Source organism: Podarcis erhardii, assembly GCF_964252035.2.
Source record: "Podarcis erhardii genome assembly, chromosome: 5".
Classification (NCBI taxonomy): Eukaryota; Metazoa; Chordata; class Lepidosauria; order Squamata; family Lacertidae; genus Podarcis; species Podarcis erhardii.
In genome coordinates, this window is record NC_138509.1 from 80,123,006 (window position 1) to 80,147,814 (window position 24,809).

At 43.9% G+C, this 24,809-nt stretch overlaps 1 protein-coding gene across 10 annotated transcripts in view; it reads right to left on the reverse strand.

Annotated features, from left to right (window-relative positions):
• Positions 1 to 10,482: 10,482 nt before the first annotated feature.
• Positions 10,483 to 24,809, reverse strand: part of VEPH1 (ventricular zone expressed PH domain containing 1) — a 150,589-nt gene continuing 136,262 nt past the window's right edge. For all 10 annotated transcript variants that reach the window (XM_081862334.1, XM_081862329.1, XM_081862331.1 and 7 more), the window contains 2 exons: positions 16,326 to 16,462; positions 10,483 to 12,670 (listed from right to left, as the gene is read on the reverse strand). In XM_081862334.1, the coding sequence (XP_081718460.1) occupies positions 12,434 to 12,670; positions 16,326 to 16,462 (374 nt within the window). In that variant the 3' untranslated portion in view covers positions 10,483 to 12,433. The remainder of the gene's footprint in view (positions 12,671 to 16,325; positions 16,463 to 24,809) is intronic.

The following is a 24,809-nucleotide window of genomic DNA, read 5'->3' on the forward strand; positions in this document are numbered from 1 at the left end:
TAGCAGGGAAGATACAATTTGCACATGGTCCACAGTCATGGAACTGAGCACCATGACACGTTTGGATTTGGGTCAAAGGAAAGCTCAGGAATGTCCAGATATCTTCGGTTTGGGAGAGGGGAGAAAGGGCGGAAAAGGGTTGGCTGGAAATGGTTGGATGGGCTTGTTTGTGTCAACCCTCTGTGCAGCTCAGTTTTGAACACAATGTTAAAAAATCATTCCTTCTGGGAATTAATTTCTCTTCCCTTCTCAGTTTTATGTAAGCAGCATTTTGGAAGGCTGGCCATATAGGCAAGAGGATAGAGATGTTGTTGTTGTTTTAAAATTTAATGGGACTTACTGTATAATGTGGGTTAAGTGGATTGCCTACTTTTGTGCTAAGTTTTCAGTTATCGCTTTACACTGATCCGAACATGAGGAATTACTGTATTTTTCGCTCTATAGGACGCACTTTTCCCCCTCCAAAAATGAAGGGGAAATGTGTGTGCGTCCTATGGAGCGAATGCAGGCTTCAGGAAGCTATCCGCAAGCCTTCGGAGCATGGCGAGCAGTGGTGGAGCACTGCAGCCTGAAGCCCTGGGAGCGCATTGCTGCGCACCCCGGGCTTCGGGCAGCTATCCACAAGCCTTGGGAGCCCGGCAGGAGTTCCCGCTGGGCTCCCAAGGCTTGCGGATAGCAGCAAGCTCCGGGAGCGAAGGCAAGGTTTCATGCAACCTCGCCCCCGCTCCCAGACCCGTTCTTTATTTCCTCCGCTAAAAACTAGGTGCGCCCTATGGCCCTATGGAGCGAAAAATACAGTAGTACCCAAACCTCACTTTAAACTCTGCAGATTCAGATATCTGAACAGTGAGCATTTTTTAACTTCCTTGTTTGCCTTTTGCTGGTTGGCTGAGGGAGGGGGAAGGGGCGTGATCGGATAAATCAGAGAGTGTTTGGGAGGGGGTTCCCGGTGTTTTTTTCCCTTTCCCCCTTTTCTTTTGGGGGTCAAAGTTCCATGGTTGGGAAATTTCCCCATAAGAATCAATGGAAATTGTTAACTTGTAATCCAAATGCTTGTGTAATGAACAATTTGCAGGGAATGCATTGTGTTTGGTAAGCAGGGCTTGCATGTATCTGTGGCAAAGCTGGAGTGGCAAAGCCATTTACCTCAGAGCAATAACGCTGTGATAGTTGCTGTGGGATGAACTATGCTAGCTGCCAAGTCCTCCTCAAACATCAGAGCAAGCCAGAGGGCCGCCGACGCAGCCTTCCACACACAGCTTTTCGCTGGCCATTTTGTGAAAACAGTTAAGGGCCCATCTCCCTCTAGCAGAAGGATGTGGAACCTACGGTCCTCCAAATCTTGTTGGACTACAACTCCCATCATCCCTGACCATTGGCCATGCTGGCTGGGGCTGATGGCAGCTGGAGTTTCCCATTCCTGGCACTTGCAGAAGTTTGCAGAGGGGCTTGTAATGGTTCAGTCAACCCTCAGGCCTCTCCATGGAAGGTCCTCATGCCAGCTGGTAGCAAAGGAATGCATAAGCAGAAGAAAGCCTACACAGATAGAAAAGGGTTGATCAGATGGGGAAATTTGGGGCTATGCTGGCAGGACCAATCAGAGGAACCTGTCCTGAAATTCATTGCTGGAGATGGAAGGGCCATTTCTTCTCTCATAGGAAATATCGTGAGAAGCAGGATTCTATTCAGTATGTGGGAACAGAGTGGATTAACTATGTTTACTTTTGTGTATTCATTTAAAGTGAAAATGTACTTTAAAAAAAAAGCCCTGACAGCAAAATGTTTCTTGGCTTTAGAGGGTCTCCGTTCTGGGAAACCTGTTGGCATTTTATTGTCTTGCACATTTGTTTGTGTGTTGTTGTCATCTTTTGCTCTGAATACCACAAGATGATTGCTATATGTGTGTTTTTTTAAAAACAACCCACCTCCCACAGTTTGGTATTTTCAACAAAGGAAAACAAAACCCTCATTCTTTCTCAGTAAAATGATTATATGTTGCTTTGGTGAAAGTTAAATTGCATTATTCCGTTTCAAGGGCAAGTTGTGCAAGCTAGATGAAGAATTGTTTCCTGGGAAAGAAGAATATTGCCCTTCTGTTGCCAACCAAAGGTTGGTTTTAGACCAGAAAACTGGGAGGGCTGGAGGGAGGGGTCCCCATTCCGTTCTCAAGAGTGGCTGCTAACATCTGAGGGGGTAAGGACAGGACCAATAATGGAAAAAAAAACAAATAAAAGTCAACATATAGAGCTGCATAATTCTTCATAAAAGGTGCTCTGGTCCAGTGCGTTTGTGGGTTGTAATTTTGGACAGCGCTTTCTTAAAGCCCATGCTAGGACTGATGCTCTGCTCAGGAGGTAAATTGAATAACTTTTAAAATGTGGAACACGTAATCCTTATTTCCTGCTTGCATTTCTTTTCTTTTCTTTAGCTATTTGCCAGTGTGGCATTTGTTTTGATGGTTCTGTTTTCCCTGAATAACTAAGAATACAGTGGAACCTTGGTTCTCGGCTCCCGAAATGTTCTAAAACCAAGGCATGGCTTCCGATTGGCTGCAGGAGCTTCCTACACTCAAGCGGAAGCTGTATCAGATGTTTGGCTTCCAAAAAACGTTCAAAAACCGGAACACATACTTCTGTGTTTTTGGCGTTAGGGAGCCGATTTGTTCGTCGACTAAGCTGTTCGAGAACCAAGGTTCCACTGTATAGGAAGCTGCTGTGCTGAGTCAGACCACTGGTCCATAAAGCTCAGTATTGTCTACACTGACTTGCAGCGGCCACCCAGGGGTCTCTCCCAGACCTGCCTCCCTCTCTTCCAGGGCACCCCCCTCCTTTCCTACCGTCCTGCAGCCTTGGCCTAGACCTGACACTCCACAAGCCCCCACAATGGAATTGGCTGCTGCTACCTGCTAGCATCCTGGTGGGGTGAGGAGGGAGCGGTGTGCAGGCAGGGCCTGTTGTCATCCCCTGGTGACCACCTAGCTCGGTCTCTCAGGGTCAGCCCCATGTCAGGTAGTGCCGCCTTCTGCACCCAGAGCCCGGATGCCCAGGTCTTGGAAGCAGTGCAGCCTCTGTCAGGTTTTTGGGGGGGCCCTCAGCCTGGGCTTGACTCTGGCCTCCCTCCCTTCGTCTATTGGGAGAACTTCTGGCAGGGGATGGAGCAGGAGACCGCCCCAATATTTTATTCAAGTTGGCGCCACTCTCCTGGGAAGTGTAGTTTGCCTCTTAAAGGTAAAGGGTAAAGGGACCCCTGACCCTTAGGTCCAGTCGTGGCCAACTTTGGGGTTGCGGCGCTCATCTCACTTTATTGGCCGAGGGAGCCGGCGTACAGCTTCCAGGTCATGTGGCCAGCATGACTAAGCCGCTTCTGGCGAACCAGAGCAGCACACGGAAACGCCGTTTACCTTCCCGCTGGAGTGCTACCTATTTATCTACTCGTACTTTTACGTGCTTTCGAACTGCTAGGTTGGCAGGAGCAGGGACCAAGCAACGGGAGCTCACCCCGTCGCGGGGATTCGAACCGCCAACCTTCTGATCGGCAAGTCCTAGGCTCTGTGGTTTAACCCACAGCGCCACCCGCATCCCTTTTAGTTTACCTCTTAGAGAGCTTCAATTCCCAGCACACTGAGCAAACTCCAGTTCCCCATCATTTTTTTGGGGGGGGGGGGAGCCATGTGCTTTAAATTTCTGGTGTGTGTGCAAACAAATGAGGATGAATGCTCAATAAAAGGGTTGTTTGGAAGCGAGTGAACGCATACTGGCCTCTTGGGAGGATGAACCGAGTCTGGATTGGGCCTCCGAATATCCCCTCCTTCCCCCTCAAGCCACTGAACAGCAGGGTACAAGCTGTTTTTATAGTGCTGCTGTGCGGTGCACATAAAATTGATCACAATTGCACTCATAAAACTAGAATGCAATGGGTTGGCAACAATAACATCCGGATTGTCTGTTTTAAAAAAAACCCCAAGCCAAAACTGAACTGAGGGACGAGTTCTGTTCCAGACCAAATGGCTAGCATGGGTGCACAACTTTGATAATCCAATATAAACTGCGTAACAATGGCATTCTGAGCTCTGCCGCTTTCAGGCTGAGTATGGACATTACTTTGAATGTCACACTGAAGAAACAAAACCTTATAAAAGTTTATTTGGCAGTTGAAGTATAAAATATGCAGCAGTGGGATATATACACATATACTTTGACAGCTTCCTCTGTATTCTGATTGATGCCTTTTTGCTTATGTCTTTCCAGAAGGGCAACACGAAAGCGCGGCAATGATGTTTCCCTTTTATTGTATTCCAAGGTATAATCGACTACAGGGGGACCCAGCTTATGCTTCTTATTTCATGCAATTATGTTTGGCTCTGAAGCAGGGGGTCTCTTCAGTTTCACAGTTTTATGTTCCATATTTTTCCAATAACACTTAGGCTGAAGGGAAGGATTTAAGATGGCTGATGATAGCTTTAGTGAAATAATGGGCTGCAAGATTGGGACAATTTTACACAAAATTCTGCTGGAGTCAGGGAACCGTAATTTTGTTCCAAAGGTTTCCGCGTCCACGTGGATTTCAAATTACTCAAAGTACCACTGCTTATGAAATAAATAAAATGGTCCCACCCGTGACACAGGTATCGGCCTGCCCCCTGCCCCGCCACAGTGCTCCAGTTAATACATTACCACATAGTAAGACGATTGAAAAGCACCTCAGAGATGAAGCTGCCTAACGCCAGGTCCAACCAAGTCAGAGTATATTGGTCCATCAGGGATGTGGGTGGCTCTGTGATCTAAACCACTGAGCCTCTTGGGCTTGCTGATCGGAAGGTCAGTGGTTTGAATCCCCGTGACAGTATGAGCTCCCGTTGCTTGGTCCCAGCTCCTGCCAAACTAACCAAACAGTTTGAAAGAACATCAAAGTGCAAGTAGATAAATACAGTGGCACCTTGGGTTAAGTACTTAATTCATTCCGGAGGTCCTTACTTAACCTGAAACTGTTCTTAACCTGAAGCACCACTTTAGCTAATGGGGCCTCCTGCTGCTGCCGCGCCGCCAGAGCACGATTTCTGTTCTCATCCTGAAGCAAAGTTCTTAACCTGAAGCACTATTTGTGGGTTAGCGGAGTCTGTAACCTGAAGCGTATGTAACCTGAAGCGTCTGTAACCCGAGGTAACACTGTAAGTACTGCTGCAACGGGAAGGTAAGTAGCATTTCCGTGTGCTCTGGTTTCTGTCACGTTGTTCCGTTGCGCTAGAAGCGGTTTAGTTATGCTGGCCACATGACCTGGAAAACTGTCTGTGGACAAATGCCGGCTCCCTCGGCCTGAAAGCAAGATGAGTGCCACAACCCCATAGTTGCCTTTGACTGGACTTGACCTTCAAGGGGTCCTTTTCCTTTAACTTTTTACCTGTATTGGTCCATCTAGCCTAGCACTGTCTACACTCACTGGCAGCAGTTGTCAGGGGTTTCAGACAAGGATTCCCCCTGCCCCACCTGAAAATGCAGGGAACTAAACCTGAATAGTTCTGTGTTACGCGTGAGTTATGTGCTCTCCCAAGGAGCTTCATCCCTTCTGCATGCAGATGCTGCAAGTTGGCAGAAGCTGGGTTGTGGGCAGTGCCATTTCATTCATTCATTTATTTCAGCTATTTCATTCATTGCATCTCTAACCCACCCTTTTACTCCCAGGAGCTCATGGTGGTATGAATGGTCCTTCGGCTCCTCCTTTAATCCCTGTAACAACCCTATGATGTAGGTTACACTGAGGGGCAACGACTAGCCCAAAGTCACCCAGCGAGCTTCATGGCTGAGTGGGGATTTGAACCCTGGTCTCTCCCAGGTCCTAGTCCAATGCTCTAACCGCTACACCATCTGGGCTTTCTGCAAAACAGATGCTGTTTACATTGCTTTCCCTGTACCCCTAAACTAGCCTGCTGTCCTTGGGTGCAGTGGAAGACACTGTCCCATCACAAGATTCATCAACCAGTCCAGCAGGCTTCTTTATATGAACTGGAGGGCATCTTGCTCTTTGCCCAAGGTAGCAAAATGTCTTCAGCTGGCCATGAACCTATATAGAGCCCCCAATTTATGTGCTCTCTTTTTAAGGGACCAGAACTGACTGGATTGGAAATCCACAAAACAATGTGGATGATTAAAAGGAGGGGTGGCACCTGGTGTATTCAGAGTCTTAGGACACTTAGAAATAAGAATCTGGATACTTATCAAGTGGGTGTAGTTTAGTTTTATGATTCTTTCCTTGCCTACAGCCATAATCTGACTCTCACTCTCCCTTCCAGAATCCCTTTTGTTCTATTAGGGTACTCATAGAAGGGGAAAAAAGTTTCCAACATAATTAACCCAATGAACTGATGTCCCCAATTTGATGTCCCCAAGTTCTCAAGGACTGCCTCTTCCCATATGAACCAACCAGGACACTGCGATCATCATCTGAGGCCCTTCTTTGTGAGCCACCTCCACTAGAGGTCTGGAGGGTGGCAACACAAAAATGTGCTCGCTCTCCATTTGTGGAATGTTCTCCCTGGGGAAACTCACCTGGCATCTTCATTGCATATCTTTAGGCACCAGGGAAAAACGTTCCTCTACTCCCAGGCCTTTTGCTAATTAAGCAAACTATGGCCTTTTAAACTATAGGTGTGTCCGTGCATGTGCAGACATGTGTATTGTCTTTGTTACTATGTTACTACAGTATGTTATGTATTTTTTGTGTTTTTATATTGTAAACTGCTCAGTGATCCCTGGATGAAAGGCGGTATAGAAATCTATTAATTTCACCTCCCTCCTTATGTAGGCAGCTGCTGCCGCCTTCGCTGTGTGTCTGTTTTGAGCATCTATCACAGCCTTTCTCAACCTGTGGATCCCCAGATGTTGTTGAACTACAACTCCCATCACCCCTAGCTAGCAAGGCCAGAGCTCAGGGATGATAGGAGTTGTAGCCCAACAACATCTGGGGACCCACAGGTTGAGAACCGCTGATCTATCACATCAGCTTGCAACACACTCGCATTACTAATGATGTAGGATCATGACTTAGGAAGCTGCCTTAGTCAGACTAGCTCACCACTGACTAGCTCACCACTGTCTTCCACACTGTCTGGGAGGGTTTCAGACAAAAGTCCCCTCCCCACACATTGTCCTACCTGGAGAAGCTGCAGATTGAACGTGGGACCTTTTGCAAACCACGCACCACTGAGATACCTGCCTTCCACAAAGCGACTTCTACTTCCTCCATTGTGTGACATACACTCATTTATCTGTGAGTCACAGAAATCAGAGGACTGCCAGTTTGGAATGTGCTCCGCCCCTGCACAGTCTGGATCTCCTACATGTCCTGAGTTGATTTTGTGTGGGTTGAATTGGCTCTTTGTCTTGGCTGTGCCCACTGTCTTCCCCCATGGCAAGGAATAAGTTCAGTTTTCCAGATTCTGAATGGTGGCCTTTCGGTCAACTGAAGTTAGCTATCATTACAGGAAAGATGACGTAATATATTTTCCTCCCTTTTCTTCAGAGATGTAAGGTGCCCTACAAAGGGTAGTGTTTCTAGTCCCCAAACTGGAAGATAATCTGCTTCCATTATCAGGAATTAACCGTAATTCCTAGGCAAGGATTCTGTTCTTGTAGGATAAGACAAATTAATGTTGATTTATGCCTTCTGACGTCAACTGCAGCAAAGGAACAGGAGGAGGCTGTGTAGGCATCATCCATTTAAAGCACATTGCTTTCAAGACATTCAGCTAATTTTTACTCAAAGCCAACCTGTTGAAAGTAATGAGCATGGCTAAGTTAGGTCTGTTAATTTAAATAGGGCTACTCTCAGTAAAGCTTAGTTCAGTGTTGCCCATTGTGTGTACGCACATTTCAAAACTTGTGGAGCTAAATGTTCTTTACTTCAGTTATTCCAAGAACCTTAAAATTTCAGAATTGTCTTTAGGCATCCAAAGCAGCTGAGAGAGTCTGGACTTGGTTAAAAAGCTGTAGCGGTTGCTTGTCAGATTTCCTTCTTCCCTAACCCACATCATTAGTGCCATTGTTAACTTTTATCTCTCTTTATCAGTAAATATCCTGTTGGTCTCAAAGTTCTCCCAAATCTCACATTCTGGGGGTTTTTGTTCTCAGTCACACACCGTGTGACATGATTTAGCATGACTTCCTGTTCCAATTACAGTGTGAAGACCGGGAATAAGATATATTGTCTATCTGAGGCAGGGTCTCCTGCCAACCTTTTTGAAGGTGCAAGCCAAGTCTATAATTTGAAATGCTTTAAGGCATGTGTTTATGCTCTACGCTTGTGTCGCAGGTCGGGGAAACTTTGCCCAGAGAAATCCACATAAGTACTGCATTGATAGAGGTTCTGGCCTGTGAAATTGCTAGTGGAACCATGTTAAAACACACACATACACTAAAAAGTCAGATTCAGCAAAATGAATAACAACACCCAGGCACAGAAGAAATAACGAACACAAAGGAGGAACCACTCATAGATTCCTACACCCCCCCCCTGCTTTCTGTTTGAGTTGGACTGGGAGAAGGTTGTTTCCCTATTAAATCAACAATAGAGCAAGTCCAGGGACAGCTTGCAGCAGTGACAAAACACACACTTGGCTAATAAAATAACCATGGCAGAACGTCCTGCATGAATGTGTGCTTTCAAAGCCTATTAAGCTAGCAACCACTGTAACTTCTTGTGGCAATGGATCTGATTATGTGTTGCATACACACACACACACACACACACACACACACACACAATGACATTTGGTTTGTATACCTTGCAAGAACTGGATGTCCTAAAGAGACCAACCTAAACATCTCAATGACGTGTCCTTGGATTGTGAGGGCTCAGGGGGGCGCAGCTCGTTTCCTTATGTACAATTACTTTTGACATTTTTCAACTGCGGTGTGACCGAGTTTTCTAATCAGGTTTTGCCAGGACCTGGCCCCCAGTGCAAGGACGTACTTCTTTCTCGATGTTCCTTACACAGTAATACAACAGTGGACAAGCACAGTTCTTAACTGGGCAGCAAACATTTCCAAATGGTAAAGAATAGACACTTTTCCACCCAGGGACTGAGTAGAGGGATGCTTGGCAGAAAAAAATATAGCATACATCAAATTTAAAGATAAACTTCGGATAAGAAAGCTTTAAGATAGAGGAAATTCCTAGATTTTAATTTAAACATTATTTTCTGAACGACATCCCCTCAGAAGAACAGTACACTTAAGGATACTGCAGTGTTAGAGATAACAAAATTAGATCAGCAGTGACATCCACATTCTACATTAATATTTTCATTTGCACATCCATGGAAGAGACTTGCATAACCATGGGGATACAAAGCCTGTGGCTGGCGGGTATTTGTAAATCACATACGCAAAGGAATATTTAAAAAGGAATATTTTTAAAGTAATGAACTTTCATCGGTTCATGAGAAGTACAATGGTTAATCCCAAACTCCAGGCTATCCACAGCTCCTGACTGCTCTCTCATCCTGCCATACATTAATATGGCAGCATGTAAGCTTCTTGCGGGCAGAGACCTTATTGCTTATGAAATGAAAACTCGAGGGCCTTGTACTGTCCTATAAATGACTACATTGTTATTACTATTGTTATTTCTTCCTTCTATAATACTATCAGTGTATATGGGGCTTTGCAGAGTACACAGGCATAAAGATGAATGTGTACAACTGCAATTAACGTCCCCCAGTCTTGTTTTAGTGGTGAATAAAGACCCAGGAGTTAAAAGGTAAATACAGGGAAGCTGAAAACACCAGGAGTTAAAACAATAATAATGAAGTAACTATTAACATATAGGAAACAGGCACAAAAATGATCTAACGCGAAGCCAACATCATAAAAGTCTTTATGATGCTAAAATTCCAGCCCAATTTTGACATGCTTTGCAGATAAAGAGCCTGCCCCATTAACCCCAAGCCACATTACAGCAATGCCAAAAGGATGAGAGGCCTCTCTGGGCTCTGATGAGATCTCTCCAGTGGAAAGATAAAGCCATCTGCGTATGGGGCTGGACTTGTATTTTCACCCCCACCCCACTTACAATGTTATCAATGGCCTTTCCAATCAAAGTGCCAGAGGCATTAAATCCAGGCATAATATTTCAGAGTTCACGCACACTAGCAAAGGCTCGAATTCATGAAGCGGGTGACCACCTGCGATACTAGCCACAGCTGATAGGGTTGGGATACATGTGAGTGTGTTTTGCACATCAGCTTATATGTTCATCACAGGCACCGGAAACATTGTGCTTTAGTGGGAGGTGAAACCAGCAGCGGCACAGCAAACCGATTGGGCGCCTGCGGGGGTGGGGCCAGCCGGGGCAGGACGCTCCACAGGACCTCTAAGGAGTCTGCCTGCGTCCTCCTACTCAGCCGCCCTACAGCTGTGGGGGTGGGGGAGAGGCAGCGGGCAGACCATTTGGGGCAGTGCGGAGCCTCCGGGTGCCCAAGCCACTGCGTCACTCCCAGGAGAGATTTGTGGCTCGGGCGCACTGCAGGCCCCGCAGTGAGTTCCACCCAGCATTTTATCACCCCCCAGTGGTGACAGTCGGCCCAGCCTGTACCCACTGCACCCTCCTTCCCCGGAAACCAGAACAGGTTTGCAGCTGAGGATTATAAGGCTGCTGCATTGACTGCAGCAAGTTCAGCAAAGGTTTTAATTCCTGTGTTGTACTGGCTTGAAAGAATTTACTTTCCTTTACATACCCCAGTGGGTAAGACAGATGGACAGAAAATCCTGTTGACCTCCAGTGTTTTCATAATCTACAATCTCTGTTCCTCACATGCCTGTGACTATCCTCAAAACATTCTGGGCCCAATTTCAATCAATGGGTGGAATTCAACAGAGCCCCGATGAGATTGTTCCATCAGTACAAGCATTTCTGCTGGTCTGATGGAATCACTTCCCTTCTGCTTCTCCTACACACTGTTCTGGGGGTTCTCCCGGCCCTCTTGAAAAATTTTGGGGAGGCTTAGGGGGCGCATGGTGGGGAGAAAGCCCAGTTGCATTACTGGAAGTCCTTGCACTGGCTTTTGCTGCTGGAACGGCTTAGCTGAATCCGGCCCAATGTGTACAGACAGGTGTGGCCTGGGAAGATCTTCCCACCCTGTCGCCATCTTGTTAGTGAGTTTGTGTTGGGTGCTATTGCGGTGGCAGGCTGGAGGCACAGAAGGTGGCAGGCAGGCGGGATACATGCAGTGATGTCAGGGCAAAACATATAGCAGAGTTCATGTACAAAGCCCACCTTGAGTGGTCCTACATCCACCCAAAGTGCAGTCAAAGTCAGTCGAAAAAGGCTGTGTGGATACATAAACAGCTGTTGAGATGGTGGTGATAATAAGAGCCATTAATATCATCAGGGCGCACTTCAAGAAAGACATGGTTGGCAGAGCTGGTAAAAAAGTTAAAGGCCTCATACTGCCCCTGGAAAGCAGGGTCCAGGCACTGTGTCACTCTGCACACATGAACAGATTTCTATTGCATGCTACTTAAACAATACTCAGGACAAAGGCAATCTTATGTACATCTGTAGGTATTATCCAAGGAGCAAGATGTTGCTTCTGTAGTGTCCATGTTCGTTCCATGCCCAGAAATGCATTGGCCCCCCGAACAAGCACTGAGTGCAGTCAGATATGGGGATTATTGTGATAGTTTTCTGGTTGTAATGCTAGTGCTTCTGTCCCTGTTTCCAGTATTCCTTTTATGCTGCATTATCTGCTGCATACAGAACTGTAGCCTTTTGACAGATATATCACCATGCTGTGCTAAATTCCATTCGTATCAATGGCTGTGTTGTAACACAAAAGCAAACACCACTGTATGCATTACATCCTTTGTGAGCATGCCTGCTTCTGTTCACCCATGAAAATGGTGGGAGACGAAAGTATGCCAGAATAGCACCACCATTTCATGTGAGAGCCAGTGATGGGAACCGTGAAATTACAGCACAAGACTCCCACAGTTTTTCCAAGGGGTTAACGAAGTTGCAAATGGTTTTTTATTTTTTCTTCCTGGAAGCAATTAACGTGGAAACGAGTGTTGAATTTCCACTAGATTCTGCTAGATTTCCTGAAGTATGTGTGAATGATTGCATAAAACACAAAAATGTTCCAGTGTGGAAACATCAAGAAAATAGAATAAAGTGCTGCCTGAATGCAGCCACTATAGAACAGGAGAGATTGGAAGCACATTTGTCAGTCTGAAGCAACTATAATGGACATGCCATTAGTTGCATTACTCCCCGCACCACTCCTCATAAACAAGGGATGTTGCAACGGTGCCCAGCTTGAGCAATATTATCAATGAGGTCTTCTATTGCCTTTTTTCCTCCTTTCGTGACTCAGATGATGAGATATTTTACATATTCGTGTGTGCTAGCCTTGTGAATCATATAAACAGGCCCAGAGTTCTTACAAATATGTGGTTGCTTCCCTGCTCTCCCTTTCTTTCGCTTGGGCAACTGCTACGTTAATGCACTGGAGCCATTCCTCGGCATTCTTCTCATCTTTGGCCTTGAAAACGTAGGTCTTACTGTCCGTGAATATTTCAAAGGCCCGAGGAAGGCTGCGGTCCCTGCGTTTCTTGGCCACCACTTTGACACTCTGGACCTTGCTGAGCTCAATGGGGCAGTCGTCTGGGTCATCTTTCTAAAACAGAGAAGGAAGTGAAGATGGGGGGGGGGGAGGTGAAACAGAGTTCAAGGTTTGTTCTGACTATACTGTATATACTTGAGTATAAGCTGACCCGAATATAAGCCAAGGCACCTAATTTTAGGGGGGGGGGGACTGGGAAAACATATTGACTTGAATATAAGCCGGTTCACCACACCACAAACCTGGTGGTGGCGGCAGCGGAGGAGGAAGAACAAGCAGCCCAAAAGGGCTGCTTTCAGGCTGCTTGTTCCTCCTCTGCCGCTGCTGACAGGGGCAAAGATGGTGGAGCAGGAAGGAGCAGCCTGAAAGGGCTCCTTTCAGGCTGCTTGTCCCTCCTCCACTGCCACCAACAGTGGAAAAGGCAGAGGAGGAGGAAGGAGCAGCCCGAAAGGAGCCCTTTCTAACCTGACTGATAACCCTGGGCTATGAAGGGCTCCTTTCTCGCCGCTCATCCCTCTGCCGACATCCGCCTTACTCGAGTATAAGCCAAGGGAGGCTTTTTCAGCATAAAAAATATGCTGAAAAAGTCGGGTTATATTCGAGTATATATGGTACATGGTTGGTTAATCTGCCAAAAGTGGCCTTTTGCTGATGTGGTTCTTACATATTGATCATCACCATGCTATTCCACAGTATTGAACTAGTTTAACACCATTTCCTTTCTCCAGCGAACCCGGGGAACTATAGCTCTATAGGAAGGGAGAGGAGAAAATTCTCAGCACCCCTACCAAACCACAATTCTCAGGGCCCTTGGAGAGAAGTTGTGGCAGTTTAAATGGCATAACATCGCCAGACGTTTCTAGGGCAGATATACACTCAAAAGTCTCCAGGGAGGAAAAAATAACTCTTAAAGCATAATTTGTTCCACTGGAGTCAGTCTTTAGGAGTGCGGCTTAATGAGACATCAATAAATTTTTGCATAGTTTAATGTGCGAGTTTCTCCTCTTTCAGCATAAGCACAGTTCTCTAACTGAATCCAGAGATGTAGGATTTGGGCAGTTTTCCCACCAGGGTTTTAAGCAGTCTTAATGCATGTGAAAGATGCCCGACTGATAACCCTGGGCTATGAAGTGCTCTGTTTCTTCTCAGAGTCAACCTGGCACATGCAGAGGCGTATCCAGGAGGCTTCCACAGCCATGCCACCTGCAACGGTTCCTCTGGTGCAAAAGTACAAATTGTGACAGGAGGTGGGCCTTTAAGATACAAAGGCTTGAACTGAAGCCCATGGTCCATTTATCTCCATCCCATTAGCTGTATGTAAGCCCAGAGAAATTACTAGGGGAGCTAAATGGAGGTACTGTACTTGTTCTCCTCTTCCAGGAATTGGCCTTGGTAGCATCTAGTGACGATCCACTGGAAAGCTTTGTGTGTTGCTGACAACCTGTTGGTGACGCACCAGTGATGCTTCCCTCTCCATTTTGCTCCATGGTGCCAGCTTTGCACAATGCAAGGCAAGAAGAGCTGGCATGAGGGCACTGACATTCTGGAGTATTGCAGGAGCTGCAATGCTGGCAAATTGGCACTGGGCACGATCTGCCATGGCGACAAGGCTATCATAACTCAGCACGCAAGTTTGCCATGATTATATTTGGTACACTAGTAACCATTTGTTGAGAGTGTAAGGATCCCTTGCCATCTTTACAGTGTATGGAAGGAACTTCAAGGCCCAATTAGGCTGGAGAAATCTTAGTAAAAAGGTAAAGGTAAAGGACCTCAACAGTTAAGTACAGTCGCGAACGACTCTGGGGTTGCAGCACTCATCTCGCTTTACTGGCTGAAGAGTTTGGATTTGATATCCCACTTTATCACTACCCTAAGGAGTCTCAAAGTGGCTAACATTCTCCTTTCCCTTCCTCCCCCACAACAAACACTCTGTGAGGTGAGTGAGGCTGAGAGACTTCAGAGAAGTGTGACTAGCCCAAGGTCACCCAACAGCTGCATGTGGAGGTGCAGAGACGCAAACCTGGTTACCAGATTACGAGTCTACTGCTCTTAACCACTACACCACACTGGCTATGTGCCGAGGGAACCGGCGTTTGTCCACAGACAGCTTCCGGGTCATGTGGCCAGCATGACTAAGCCACTTCTGGTGAAACCAGAGCAGTGCACGGAAACGCTGTTTACCTTCCCGCCGGAGCGGTACCTATTTATCTACTTGCCCTGGCGTGCTTTCAAACTGCTAGGTTGGCAGGAGCTGGGACCAAGCAACGGGAGCTCACCCCGTTGCGGGGATTCGAACCACCAACCTTCCAATCGGCAAGCCCTAGGCTCAGTGGTTTAGACCACAGCGCCACAGAAATCTTAGTAGCTGTTACCTATTATATGGAAAAATTAAAAAGTGGACTGATCCACGGGGGATGATGCTGTCATTTTATTAGGTGAAACAGCTGGGTAATGGCGTGGGGCATGTAACCAGAGCTTTAATGAGTTTGCACCTGCCTCAATTGCACCTTAACCTAGAAATCCACATTAAAACTGTAATAATTCTGGATGAAATCCTGTTTATTGTTTTAGGCAGAGGAAGAGTGCTAAGAATGTTACTTGGGGGAAAAAACCTGAACAAAAATTAATCTCTCTCTTTTAAAATCCTTGAGCCCGCTAGAAATGGTTGTTCAGCAATTCAAATCTGCCAAATCCATTTGCTTTCCAGAAAGATACCCACTCTTTTGATTTACAAATGAGATCACCCATAAAGAAACTCCTTGCCATTTTTAATGATGTGATATTCTTTTACCATTGAGAATAGAGGTACTTTTATGTGCCTCCTGCTCTGTTATGAAAGCAGGTCTAATTATCTTCCATTACGGCAAAAGTCCTTTTTCTAAGTCAATCAGATATGATACAATTGGTAGCACAATTCATCCAATTAGGCTGGGAGAAAATCAACCTGAAGTCTGATGTATTCTTAAAACTAACCATCAGCCAATTGGATCAAGATGAGCAGGTGGCAGCAAAGGTTGCAAGGTTTTAAGCCGGGGCAATTGGAATAAGATCCACTATTTGACTATTGATTCAAAAACCCCAAATCTATTTTATATAATTGACTTTTTTATTTTTATTCTTTGTATATCGTATTGTCGTTTTATTGCTATGGCCGATGGCTGACGCAAATAAAAATTCATTCAGCCAATGGGTTAATCTATTTGTTATGGCTTAAGTTGGTTAAGGCTTTACAAGACACACTTTAAGTGTTCCAGAAATATAACTCAGGGGATAAATCTACCAATTGTCTTATTTCTAGTTCTCTCTCAAGCCCACACCTCTCTCTTGACATTTCTGTTATATCTGTGACTCACAGAGGCACAACACGATCACAACCGCCTCCTCAAAGCAACCAATTCAGTTTCTGTGTCAAAACAAGGCACAGATTAATTAATTCGTCTCATCCAACAGTGCCTGGAACAAAGTCAGCCCTGGGAAACCACTAAAAATTAGGACAAAGTCCTTAATCATCAGCTGGTACTGCCCCGATTGAGTGATGAGCATACATGTTAACTCACTTTTGGTATGTTATGTATAATAAGCTTTTTCAGACATGTGAGTGTCTCATTAAAGTTTGTGGTGTATGAGAAATAATCATCAAGACTTTTAAGGCCTGATTATGCAGGGACATTTCTAAATGATTTCTTTCCCCTCTCTCCCAACTTACAGATTTCCCTTTGCGAAAGAGAAGCTGATTCCCAGCAAGCGTGAAATAGCGGGTTTTCCACCTTTTGATGAATTTCCACCGAACTTGCTTTTCTTTCAGCTTGCCTTCAATTAAGGGTTGGCCATCTTGATTGACAACTGTGGAAATATGAGAGAGAGAGAGAGAGAGAGAGAGAGAGGGAATATTGTTATATATTCTTGTTTCTCCTTTGGTGGCTCAGACTTTATAGAAAATTTAGAATCAGAAGCCCAGGATGTGGCATCTATATAAGCCATTTCTCTATATCCCCCCCACCCCACAAAACAAGCAGCAACAGCAAAGAAACTATAGTTCAGATGAACCACAGTTTGCCTGGGTTTGGGTGACATGACAAGCTATGGTTCATCTGAAACAGAAGGGGAACCTTCTAAACTCCTCATTGCGCTTGTGTTGGAAGAGGAGTACATGGGCTCAAAGCTTACTGGGTTTCATTTGTACAATAGGAAACTTTAGCGCTATGGCTGAATCAGCCCATTTTTTTTCATACCAAGGAGTTAAACTTATTCCATCCATTTGCAAAATAATTTTCAAAATTTTGATAAACAAGATTTCCCTTCCTTCTGTCCCTATGCAGCTGTTAGCAGCCAATCTCCCAGAGAACAAAGAGGACATTTGGTGGCTGAGGAATACTGTGCTTGTCAACTCTAGGAAAGAATTATGAAATTTAACAATGTATCTGTTTTTAGAATGTTTTTAATTTTTTAGAATGTTCTTGTGTAGGAATTGTAGATGTGTTTGATGCCCTGGGCTCCTCTGTGGGGAAGGGCAGGATATGAATTCAATAAATAAAATAAATAATACACCCAGAATTTGTCTGCAAAAGTAAATCATTTTACACAAATATGTCTACTCTAGTTATAGATCTGGTGGTACCTGACTAGTGTTGTTTTTTAAAGGAATGGATTCTAAGTAATGAGTCTTATTTTCTTTACTTTTAGCAAAGCCTGTTTATTTACAAGGGAGCCTGTAGACGCTGCTTTTAGAATGGCAAGAGATTAGATTATTTGCAGCAGGACAAGGTTGCATAAGCTTTGAGAAACACAAGCTTTTGTGTGATGTTTGAAAAGCAGTTTCTTGTTATGAAACTTCAGGTCCAAGTGAATTTTCTAGGCCTTCTGATGCCACATCTCAGCAACGTGGGACACAAGAAATTCTAGTATGTCACTGAAGAGCTATGGTGGCCAAGGACAACTTTTAATTCTAACTCCCACTGTGTATATTTGGATAAATCCATGGCTATGCAGAAATGTCAACTTTAAAGGGCGCCCTAATGGATGAGATGCCAACATGTCTGAGGGAGTAATTAAAACAAAAAAAGTTCAGAGGGTCACAATGAACTAGTATTCCAAATACTTCTTTTTTATTTTCTTTGCAATTAAGCTGTCTAAACATGTACAGTTTTATACAGCAACCTTCTAACCTCTTTGTGGTAGAATCTTATGACTTTAATGGAAGCAACCTTTTCCATGGTATCTTAGTCACTGGATGAAGTGCTTTGGCCGGCATTGTAACAAAGCTTCTTATCTCAATCCATCCGATTAAAAGTTAAATGCATTACCTTACCGTAATATTGATAAGAACAAAACTGGATACTAAGTGCCTCTCTGGCTAAAGACTTGTGGGCACGTGCATCAAGCAAAATATTCATTTGGGCTAACTAGGCTGGGATGAAGCCTAAGAATTGAAAGTCATGCACACCGAACAATTCACAAAACAGACGTCACAATCTCATTTGCTGGTGTGGGGAAGAGAGGGGGGGAGTTCTGTTGCACAGGTGTAGATTCTTGCACTGAAGGAACAAGTTACATAATACTACTCTGGCTACAACTCTAGGTTTTGAGAGTGTTCCCTTAATATTCCATCAGCACCAAAGGAAATTTATCTCCTAATGGGGCTAACAGCAGTTTGGGGGCATTTTAATAAGGGCAATGGGAGGGAAGGAAGAAAGGGTAACTTCTCCATGAGCAATGGTCCTGCTCTTGATTTCTCTCTTCCCCACCACACATCCGTTATTTGAAGAAAAACAGAAATGTTAAATGCAAGTATGTGTTAAGGCTCACCCCTGTATGGAGCCTCTAAATTAAGGGGCCAGATGTAAAAGTGAGTATGGAATTTGAGGTTTCCAATCATTTGTTTGAAGCATCCTGCATCAATTAACAACGTTTCTCATTGGAATATGGCCAGACCAACCCATTTTTGCGAAATTTGCACATGAAAACACAAATGGTGCACATAGGCTATGTCCTAGTCAGCATCCCAGTTTGGGATTTTGTTGCATTAAGACTGCACTCCTACACCTACATACCTGGAATGAATACTCTTGGGGATTTACTTTGGGGTAGATATGTATAGGATTGTGCTATCAATGCTGCGTTTAGTTTGGCACTAGGTGCTCATTAGAACGGTAGCCTTCTTGCGGTTGCTAAGTCACTGGAAATAAGGAATTACTGTCGATCTGCTGCACACCACCCAGAAACCTACTGTATGATCACCATTTCCCTCCCACCAGCCTTCATGTCTTCCACAGTGCCTGGAAGAAGTGTGCTATTTGCATCTATCCTGAAATTTCAATACAGATATTCACAAAGCTCGTGTTTATGCAGAGAGGATTCAAGGAAGTAAATGTATAAATATTTGCCTAACTGGTAAATAAACACTTCTCGCAACATACGACTTCATTGAGAATCCCTCAACAATGTGAAAAATGTTGGCTGAAAAGGAAAGTTAAACACGATTCTCCTACCCGCCTACAAATGCTTTTATCAAGAGTTAGGTTCATAACCCAACAGTGTAAAGTGAGAACTAACCTTCATCCAAAGATCTCAGGGCAGTTCACAACATAAAAATACAAAGTGAGAATACAAAATAAGACAAATACAAATACAAACTAATAACCCCTCTCCTACAAACACATTTTAAAAACCATAGAGAGGCCTCAATGGCAGCATTCAACCCCCAGCCCCAAGCTCCCCCACCCGGGGGTATAAAATACATGTGTATTTCTGCTAGTAATTTCCACAACATGACTTTTGTTTTTCTCTAAAGGGAATGCTTTATAAACTAATATGAGGAAAAAAATATAAGACTACATGTGCAAAAACAGTCTAAAGATGCAATTCTATACACACTTAACTGAGAGTAAGTCTGATTGAATCTACTCTCAATCCCCATAAATCTACTTTGCTAAATAAAATAAAATAAAATAAATTAATACAGCACTGAATTTCTAAGAAACACATTTGCACATCATGTGTAGTTAGCCCCGCCACAGTATTTCCTAGGTAGTGAAGTGATTTAAGCTGTTAATGGAGAAAGGTTGATGTTGAAATATTGGGCTGTTATAGTATCAGCCAACTTTTTGTAACATCAGGCCAACTGGCTGGGTACAGATGCACAAGCACAGGGGGGAAGAGAATGAAGTGTGCTAGAAAAGGGCCTGGTTGGCTGGAAGACCTGAAGACCCAAATCTCAGTTCTTTCACTAAGTCTGGTTCATTTTGCTTCCTTAAATACATCTCTGGGATCCAGGGTCCAGATCATGGGTAGTTAAACTAAGGCCCGTGGGCCGGATCCAGCCAAATTGCCTTCTAAATCCAGCTTGCAGGCAGTCCAGGAATCAGCGTGTTTTTACATGAGTAGAATGTGTCCTTTTATTTAAAATGCATCTCTGGGTTATTTGTGGGGCATAGGAATTTGTTCATTTTTTTCTTCCAAAATATAGTCCACCCCCCCAAGGTCTGAGGGACAGTGGACCAGCCCTCTGCTGAAAAAGTCTGCTGACCCCTGGTCCAGACAATAAAACATTTTCAAGCTAAGGCATTCCATGGAATGGTCTTTGGCATCTTTAGGAAACTTTAGGATTGCAATTAAAACACGATATATATACAGTGGTACCTCGGGTTACATACGCTTCAGGTTACATATGCTTCAGATTACAGACTCCGCTAACCCAGAAATAGTACCTTGGGTTAAGAACTTTGCTTCAGGATGAGAACAGAAATCGCGCAGCGGCAGCGGGAGGCCCCATTAGCTAAAGTGGTGCTTCAGGTTATGAACAGTTTCAGGTTAAGAACGGACCTCCGGAATGAATTAAGTATGTAACCAGAGGTACCACTGCATATTTCTTCAATCTTATTAACATCAATGAGGACTACATAACCTTAAAGGGGTGTGTGGACTGTATGGCCCATCAGATGCTGTTGGACTTCAACTCCCATTAGTCCTAGCCAGCATAGTCAATGCTCATGCCACGGGCCAGGAGTCAGCTTCGCCTGTTGAACAGCAGCCTGAAGGGGGAGAAGGCGGATTGACTCTACCTGCAGCTGATCAGCCTTCAAGGAAACAGAGGAGAAGGCACTGATGAGAACCAGCTGGCTTCAACCTTCTTAAGCAGAGCTTCCAGCAGCAGTCAGATGCTGGTAACAACATTTGTAGTTCCTGGCCCTACCTTACTGCTTCCTGCTTGTCTTAACCATTGACCCCATGATCATCAGATTCCCTGACCTTGTACCATCTGACCATGCAGCTTGCTGTTTGGTGGACCCTAGACCCTAGGACTGGACCTGACTCTACCTCCAGGCAAGTATAATTCAGAGACTCTTCTGGTTGGCTGACCTCCCACTCTCCTGAGCTCTGCATATTGCTGCTCAGCAATGAGACTATGGCAGCTTAGTGATGATGGGAGTTGTTGTCCATTAACATCTGGAGAGCCACAGGCTTTCCACTTTAGTCTAAAGTCTCCTTGAGTTATCGCTAGATATCGGCGTATGAAGCAACTGAAGAAAAATGGTGCACAGTATATCCATCACCAATGAGGTCAGTGACTCTCCTTGGAACTACTCAGTCCCTAGTTACAAAACCAACTCAGTTGATCTCTGGCACAAACTGCTAGACCCTGGAAATTTTTCAGGATGTACAGGGATATTCATATACAGTGGTACCTCGGGTTACATACGCTTCAGGTTACATACACTTCAGGTTACAGACTCCGCTAACCCAGAAATAGTGCTTCAGGTTAAGAACTTTGCTTCAGGATAAGAACAGAAATCGTGCTCCGGAGTTGCGGCAGCAGCAGGAGGGCCCATTAGCTAAAGTGGTGCTTCAGGTTAAGAACAGTTTCAGGTTAAGTACGGACCTCCGTAATGAATTAAGTACTTAACCCGAGGTACCACTGTATGATATATCATTCATGTTAAAATAGTTCATGAAGAATGAAATCTTCATTTCCAAGATTGACCCCACCACAACAGCCTTATAGAATGAGTTAGAAGAAAACGTAATATTTGTAAGGCACAGCAATTCACCTTCCAAACACAATGGAACAACCTTTCTACCCACTCAAAAATGCAATAAACATTGAGAAAGGAGTCTGGAATTTCCAACTTTGCCAGCTGAAGTTATTGTCAAGCGTACAAAATGTCCTGAAACAAGTCTTGAAATTCCTGACACAGCTACCATAAATCATCAGAGTTTCATTAAAGCAAATTATTCTCTTGTGAGTTTGTGCAAATGAGGATGGCACTGGTGGATTTACTGGAAGGGAGAACTAGCAGTGATGAGAAGAAGTCCTTGGTTGGCTGTGCTTTGATCCCATTGTGAGGTGGATATAACTGGGGGCTGGTTTTGAAAGCAAGAGTGCTGGAGGAAAATGGCCCATGAGTCATTTTCTGTTGTCTACACGTATCAAATGGATGAGATATGGGTCCCTTCCAGATCATCTGCTTACTGAGCATTCATCCTGATTCATATGTACAAAGTTTGTGGAGAGGTTAGATGATGTCAGTGGTTGAGCATTATGGGCAGGTCAAATGAAGTTGGCAATAGTCAACTTTCCAGCACATTTCCCCATGACTTTACTTACCACAAAAATCGGATTGGGGGAGGGGTGTTACTTGTTGTGCAAATGTGCCAAGCCAACTTTAATTGTGCAAATGTACTGGTTATGTGATTGAATTTTGCTCGCAAATAGTGACCGGCTGAAAGTACATATGGAAAAGGAGACCCCAAAATAATATTTTAAGGAGCCATTGTATTGCCTGTTGGCTTTATGGCAGTGGTTCTCAAAGGGTGTGGTGCACCACACTGGCAGGAAGACTGAAGGACAAAGAAACATTTAAACATTTCAGTATGGTATGGTATCAATTTCTTTATTTACAGAATATGGATAGGTATCTTTTCAAAATGAGAGCAAGAGCATCAAGTGATACTGAGGACAATTCTAGTTGCGTTTACCAATGTATTTTTTATCTTATCTTTTTTTTTTTATATATAAATATTTATTAAAGTTTTTAAATATAAATGCACAAATAATAAACAGTCTTACTTCTATCACAGACATAATTTCATCACTTCTTTGGACTTCCTCACGTCTCCCGCTCCCATTTACATCGTTAAAAGTTTTTTCCAAACAAATTATCAACTTGTTTACAATCTCATGTCCACTCATTCAAATATAATCTAGCACTTCTTCCAAAAAATTTTGTATTTTCTTTAGTCTCACTTATCATCAAATTTCAAATCTAATTTAGTGGTGGCCAGTTTTTTATAATCTAGCATCCTTCTTAGCATTCAACCAAATTACAATGTTTTTGTAGATACTTCTTGAATTTCTCCCAGTCTTCCTCCATCTTCTCTTCTCCCAGGTTACGGATTCTGCCTGTCATCTCGGCCAGTTGCATATAGTCCATCAGTTGCATCTGCCACTCTTCCAGTGTGGGTAGATCTTGAGTTTTCCAGTTTTTTGCGATGAGTATCCTTGCTGCCGTTGTTGCATACATAAAGAATGTTCGGTCCTTCTTTAACACCTTCTGGCCGACAATACCCAGAAGGAAGGCCTCTGGTTTCTTAGTGAAGGTATACTTAAATACCTTTTTCAGCTCATTATATATCATTTCCCAGAAGACCTTCACCTTAGGGCATGTCCACCAGAGGTGAAAGAATGTTCCTTCGTTTTCTTTACATTTCCAGCATTTATTATCAGACGAATGGTATATTTTGGCAAGTTTAACTGGGGTCATGTACCATCTATATATCATTTTCATTACATTTTCCTTCAGAGCATTACATGCGGTGAAGTTCAGCCCAGTGGTCCACAACCTTTCCCAGTCCTCAAACATAATGTTATGCCCAATGTCCTGTGCCCATTTTATCATAACCGATTTGACCATTTCGTCTTGTGTATTCCATTTTAACAGCAAGTTATACATTCTAGATAATACCTTAGTCTTTGGTTCTAACAATTCAGTTTCTAACTTCGATTTCTCCACCTGGAACCCTAACTTTTTATCATTTTTAAAAACTTCTTTAATCTGAGCATAATGTAACCAGTCTCGCACCTTATCCTTCATTTTCTCTAAACTCTGCAATTTCCAATTGTCTCCATCTTTTTCTAATATTTCCCAATATTTTGGCCATTTAGCCTCCATATTGGGTCTTTTTAGGGCCTTAGCCTCCAAAGGTGAGAGCCACCTTGGAGTTTTATTTTCCAGTAAGTCTTTGTATTTTGTCCAGACATTAAACACTGCTTTCCTGACAATATGGTTCTTAAAGGCCTTATTGATCTTAACTTTGTCATACCATAAGTATGCATGCCAACCAAAAGCATTGTTAAAACCTTCCAAGTCCAACACGTCAGTGTCTTCGAGAAGTAGCCAGTCTTTTAGCCAGCAAAAAGCTGCGGCTTCATAATACAACTTTAAGTCTGGCAGGGCAAAGCCCCCTCTTTCTTTCGCATCTGTTAATATCTTAAACTTAATTCTGGGCTTTTTGCCCTGCCAGACAAATCTGGATATATCTTTCTGCCACTTCCGGAAGCACTCCGTTTTGTCCACGATCTGTAATGTTTGAAACAAAAACAACATTTTTGGCAATACATTCATCTTGATAGCAGCAATTCGGCCTAACAAAGAAAGCTTCAATTTTGTCCAACTATCCAAGTCTCTCTTAATTTCAGACCAACATTTTTCATAATTATCCTTAAATAGACTCAGGTTTTTTGCTGTTATGTTTACCCCTAGGTATTTTACTTTTTTAACCATAGTTAGTTCTGTTTCTCTCTGAAACCTTTCCGACTCTGTATCTGTCAAATTTTTTCCCAACACTTTAGTTTTCTGTTTATTTAATTTAAATCCTGCCACCCGACCAAAATCCTGTATCAGTTGTAATACTCTTTTCGTACTAGATTCTGGCTCCTGCAGAGTCAAAACTAGGTCATCTGCAAAAGCTTTCAATTTGTATTGTTTCGCTCCGACCTGAATCCCTTCCACCAACCGGTCCCCTCTGATCAAGTTCAAGAGCACCTCCAGAACCGAAATAAATAACAAAGGGGAAATCGGGCAGCCTTGTCGTGTTCCTTTTTCAATTTTGAACTCTTCTGTGACCACATTGTTAACTATTAGTTTAGCCTTTTGTTCTGAATATATTGCGTCAATCCCATTCTCAAACCCCC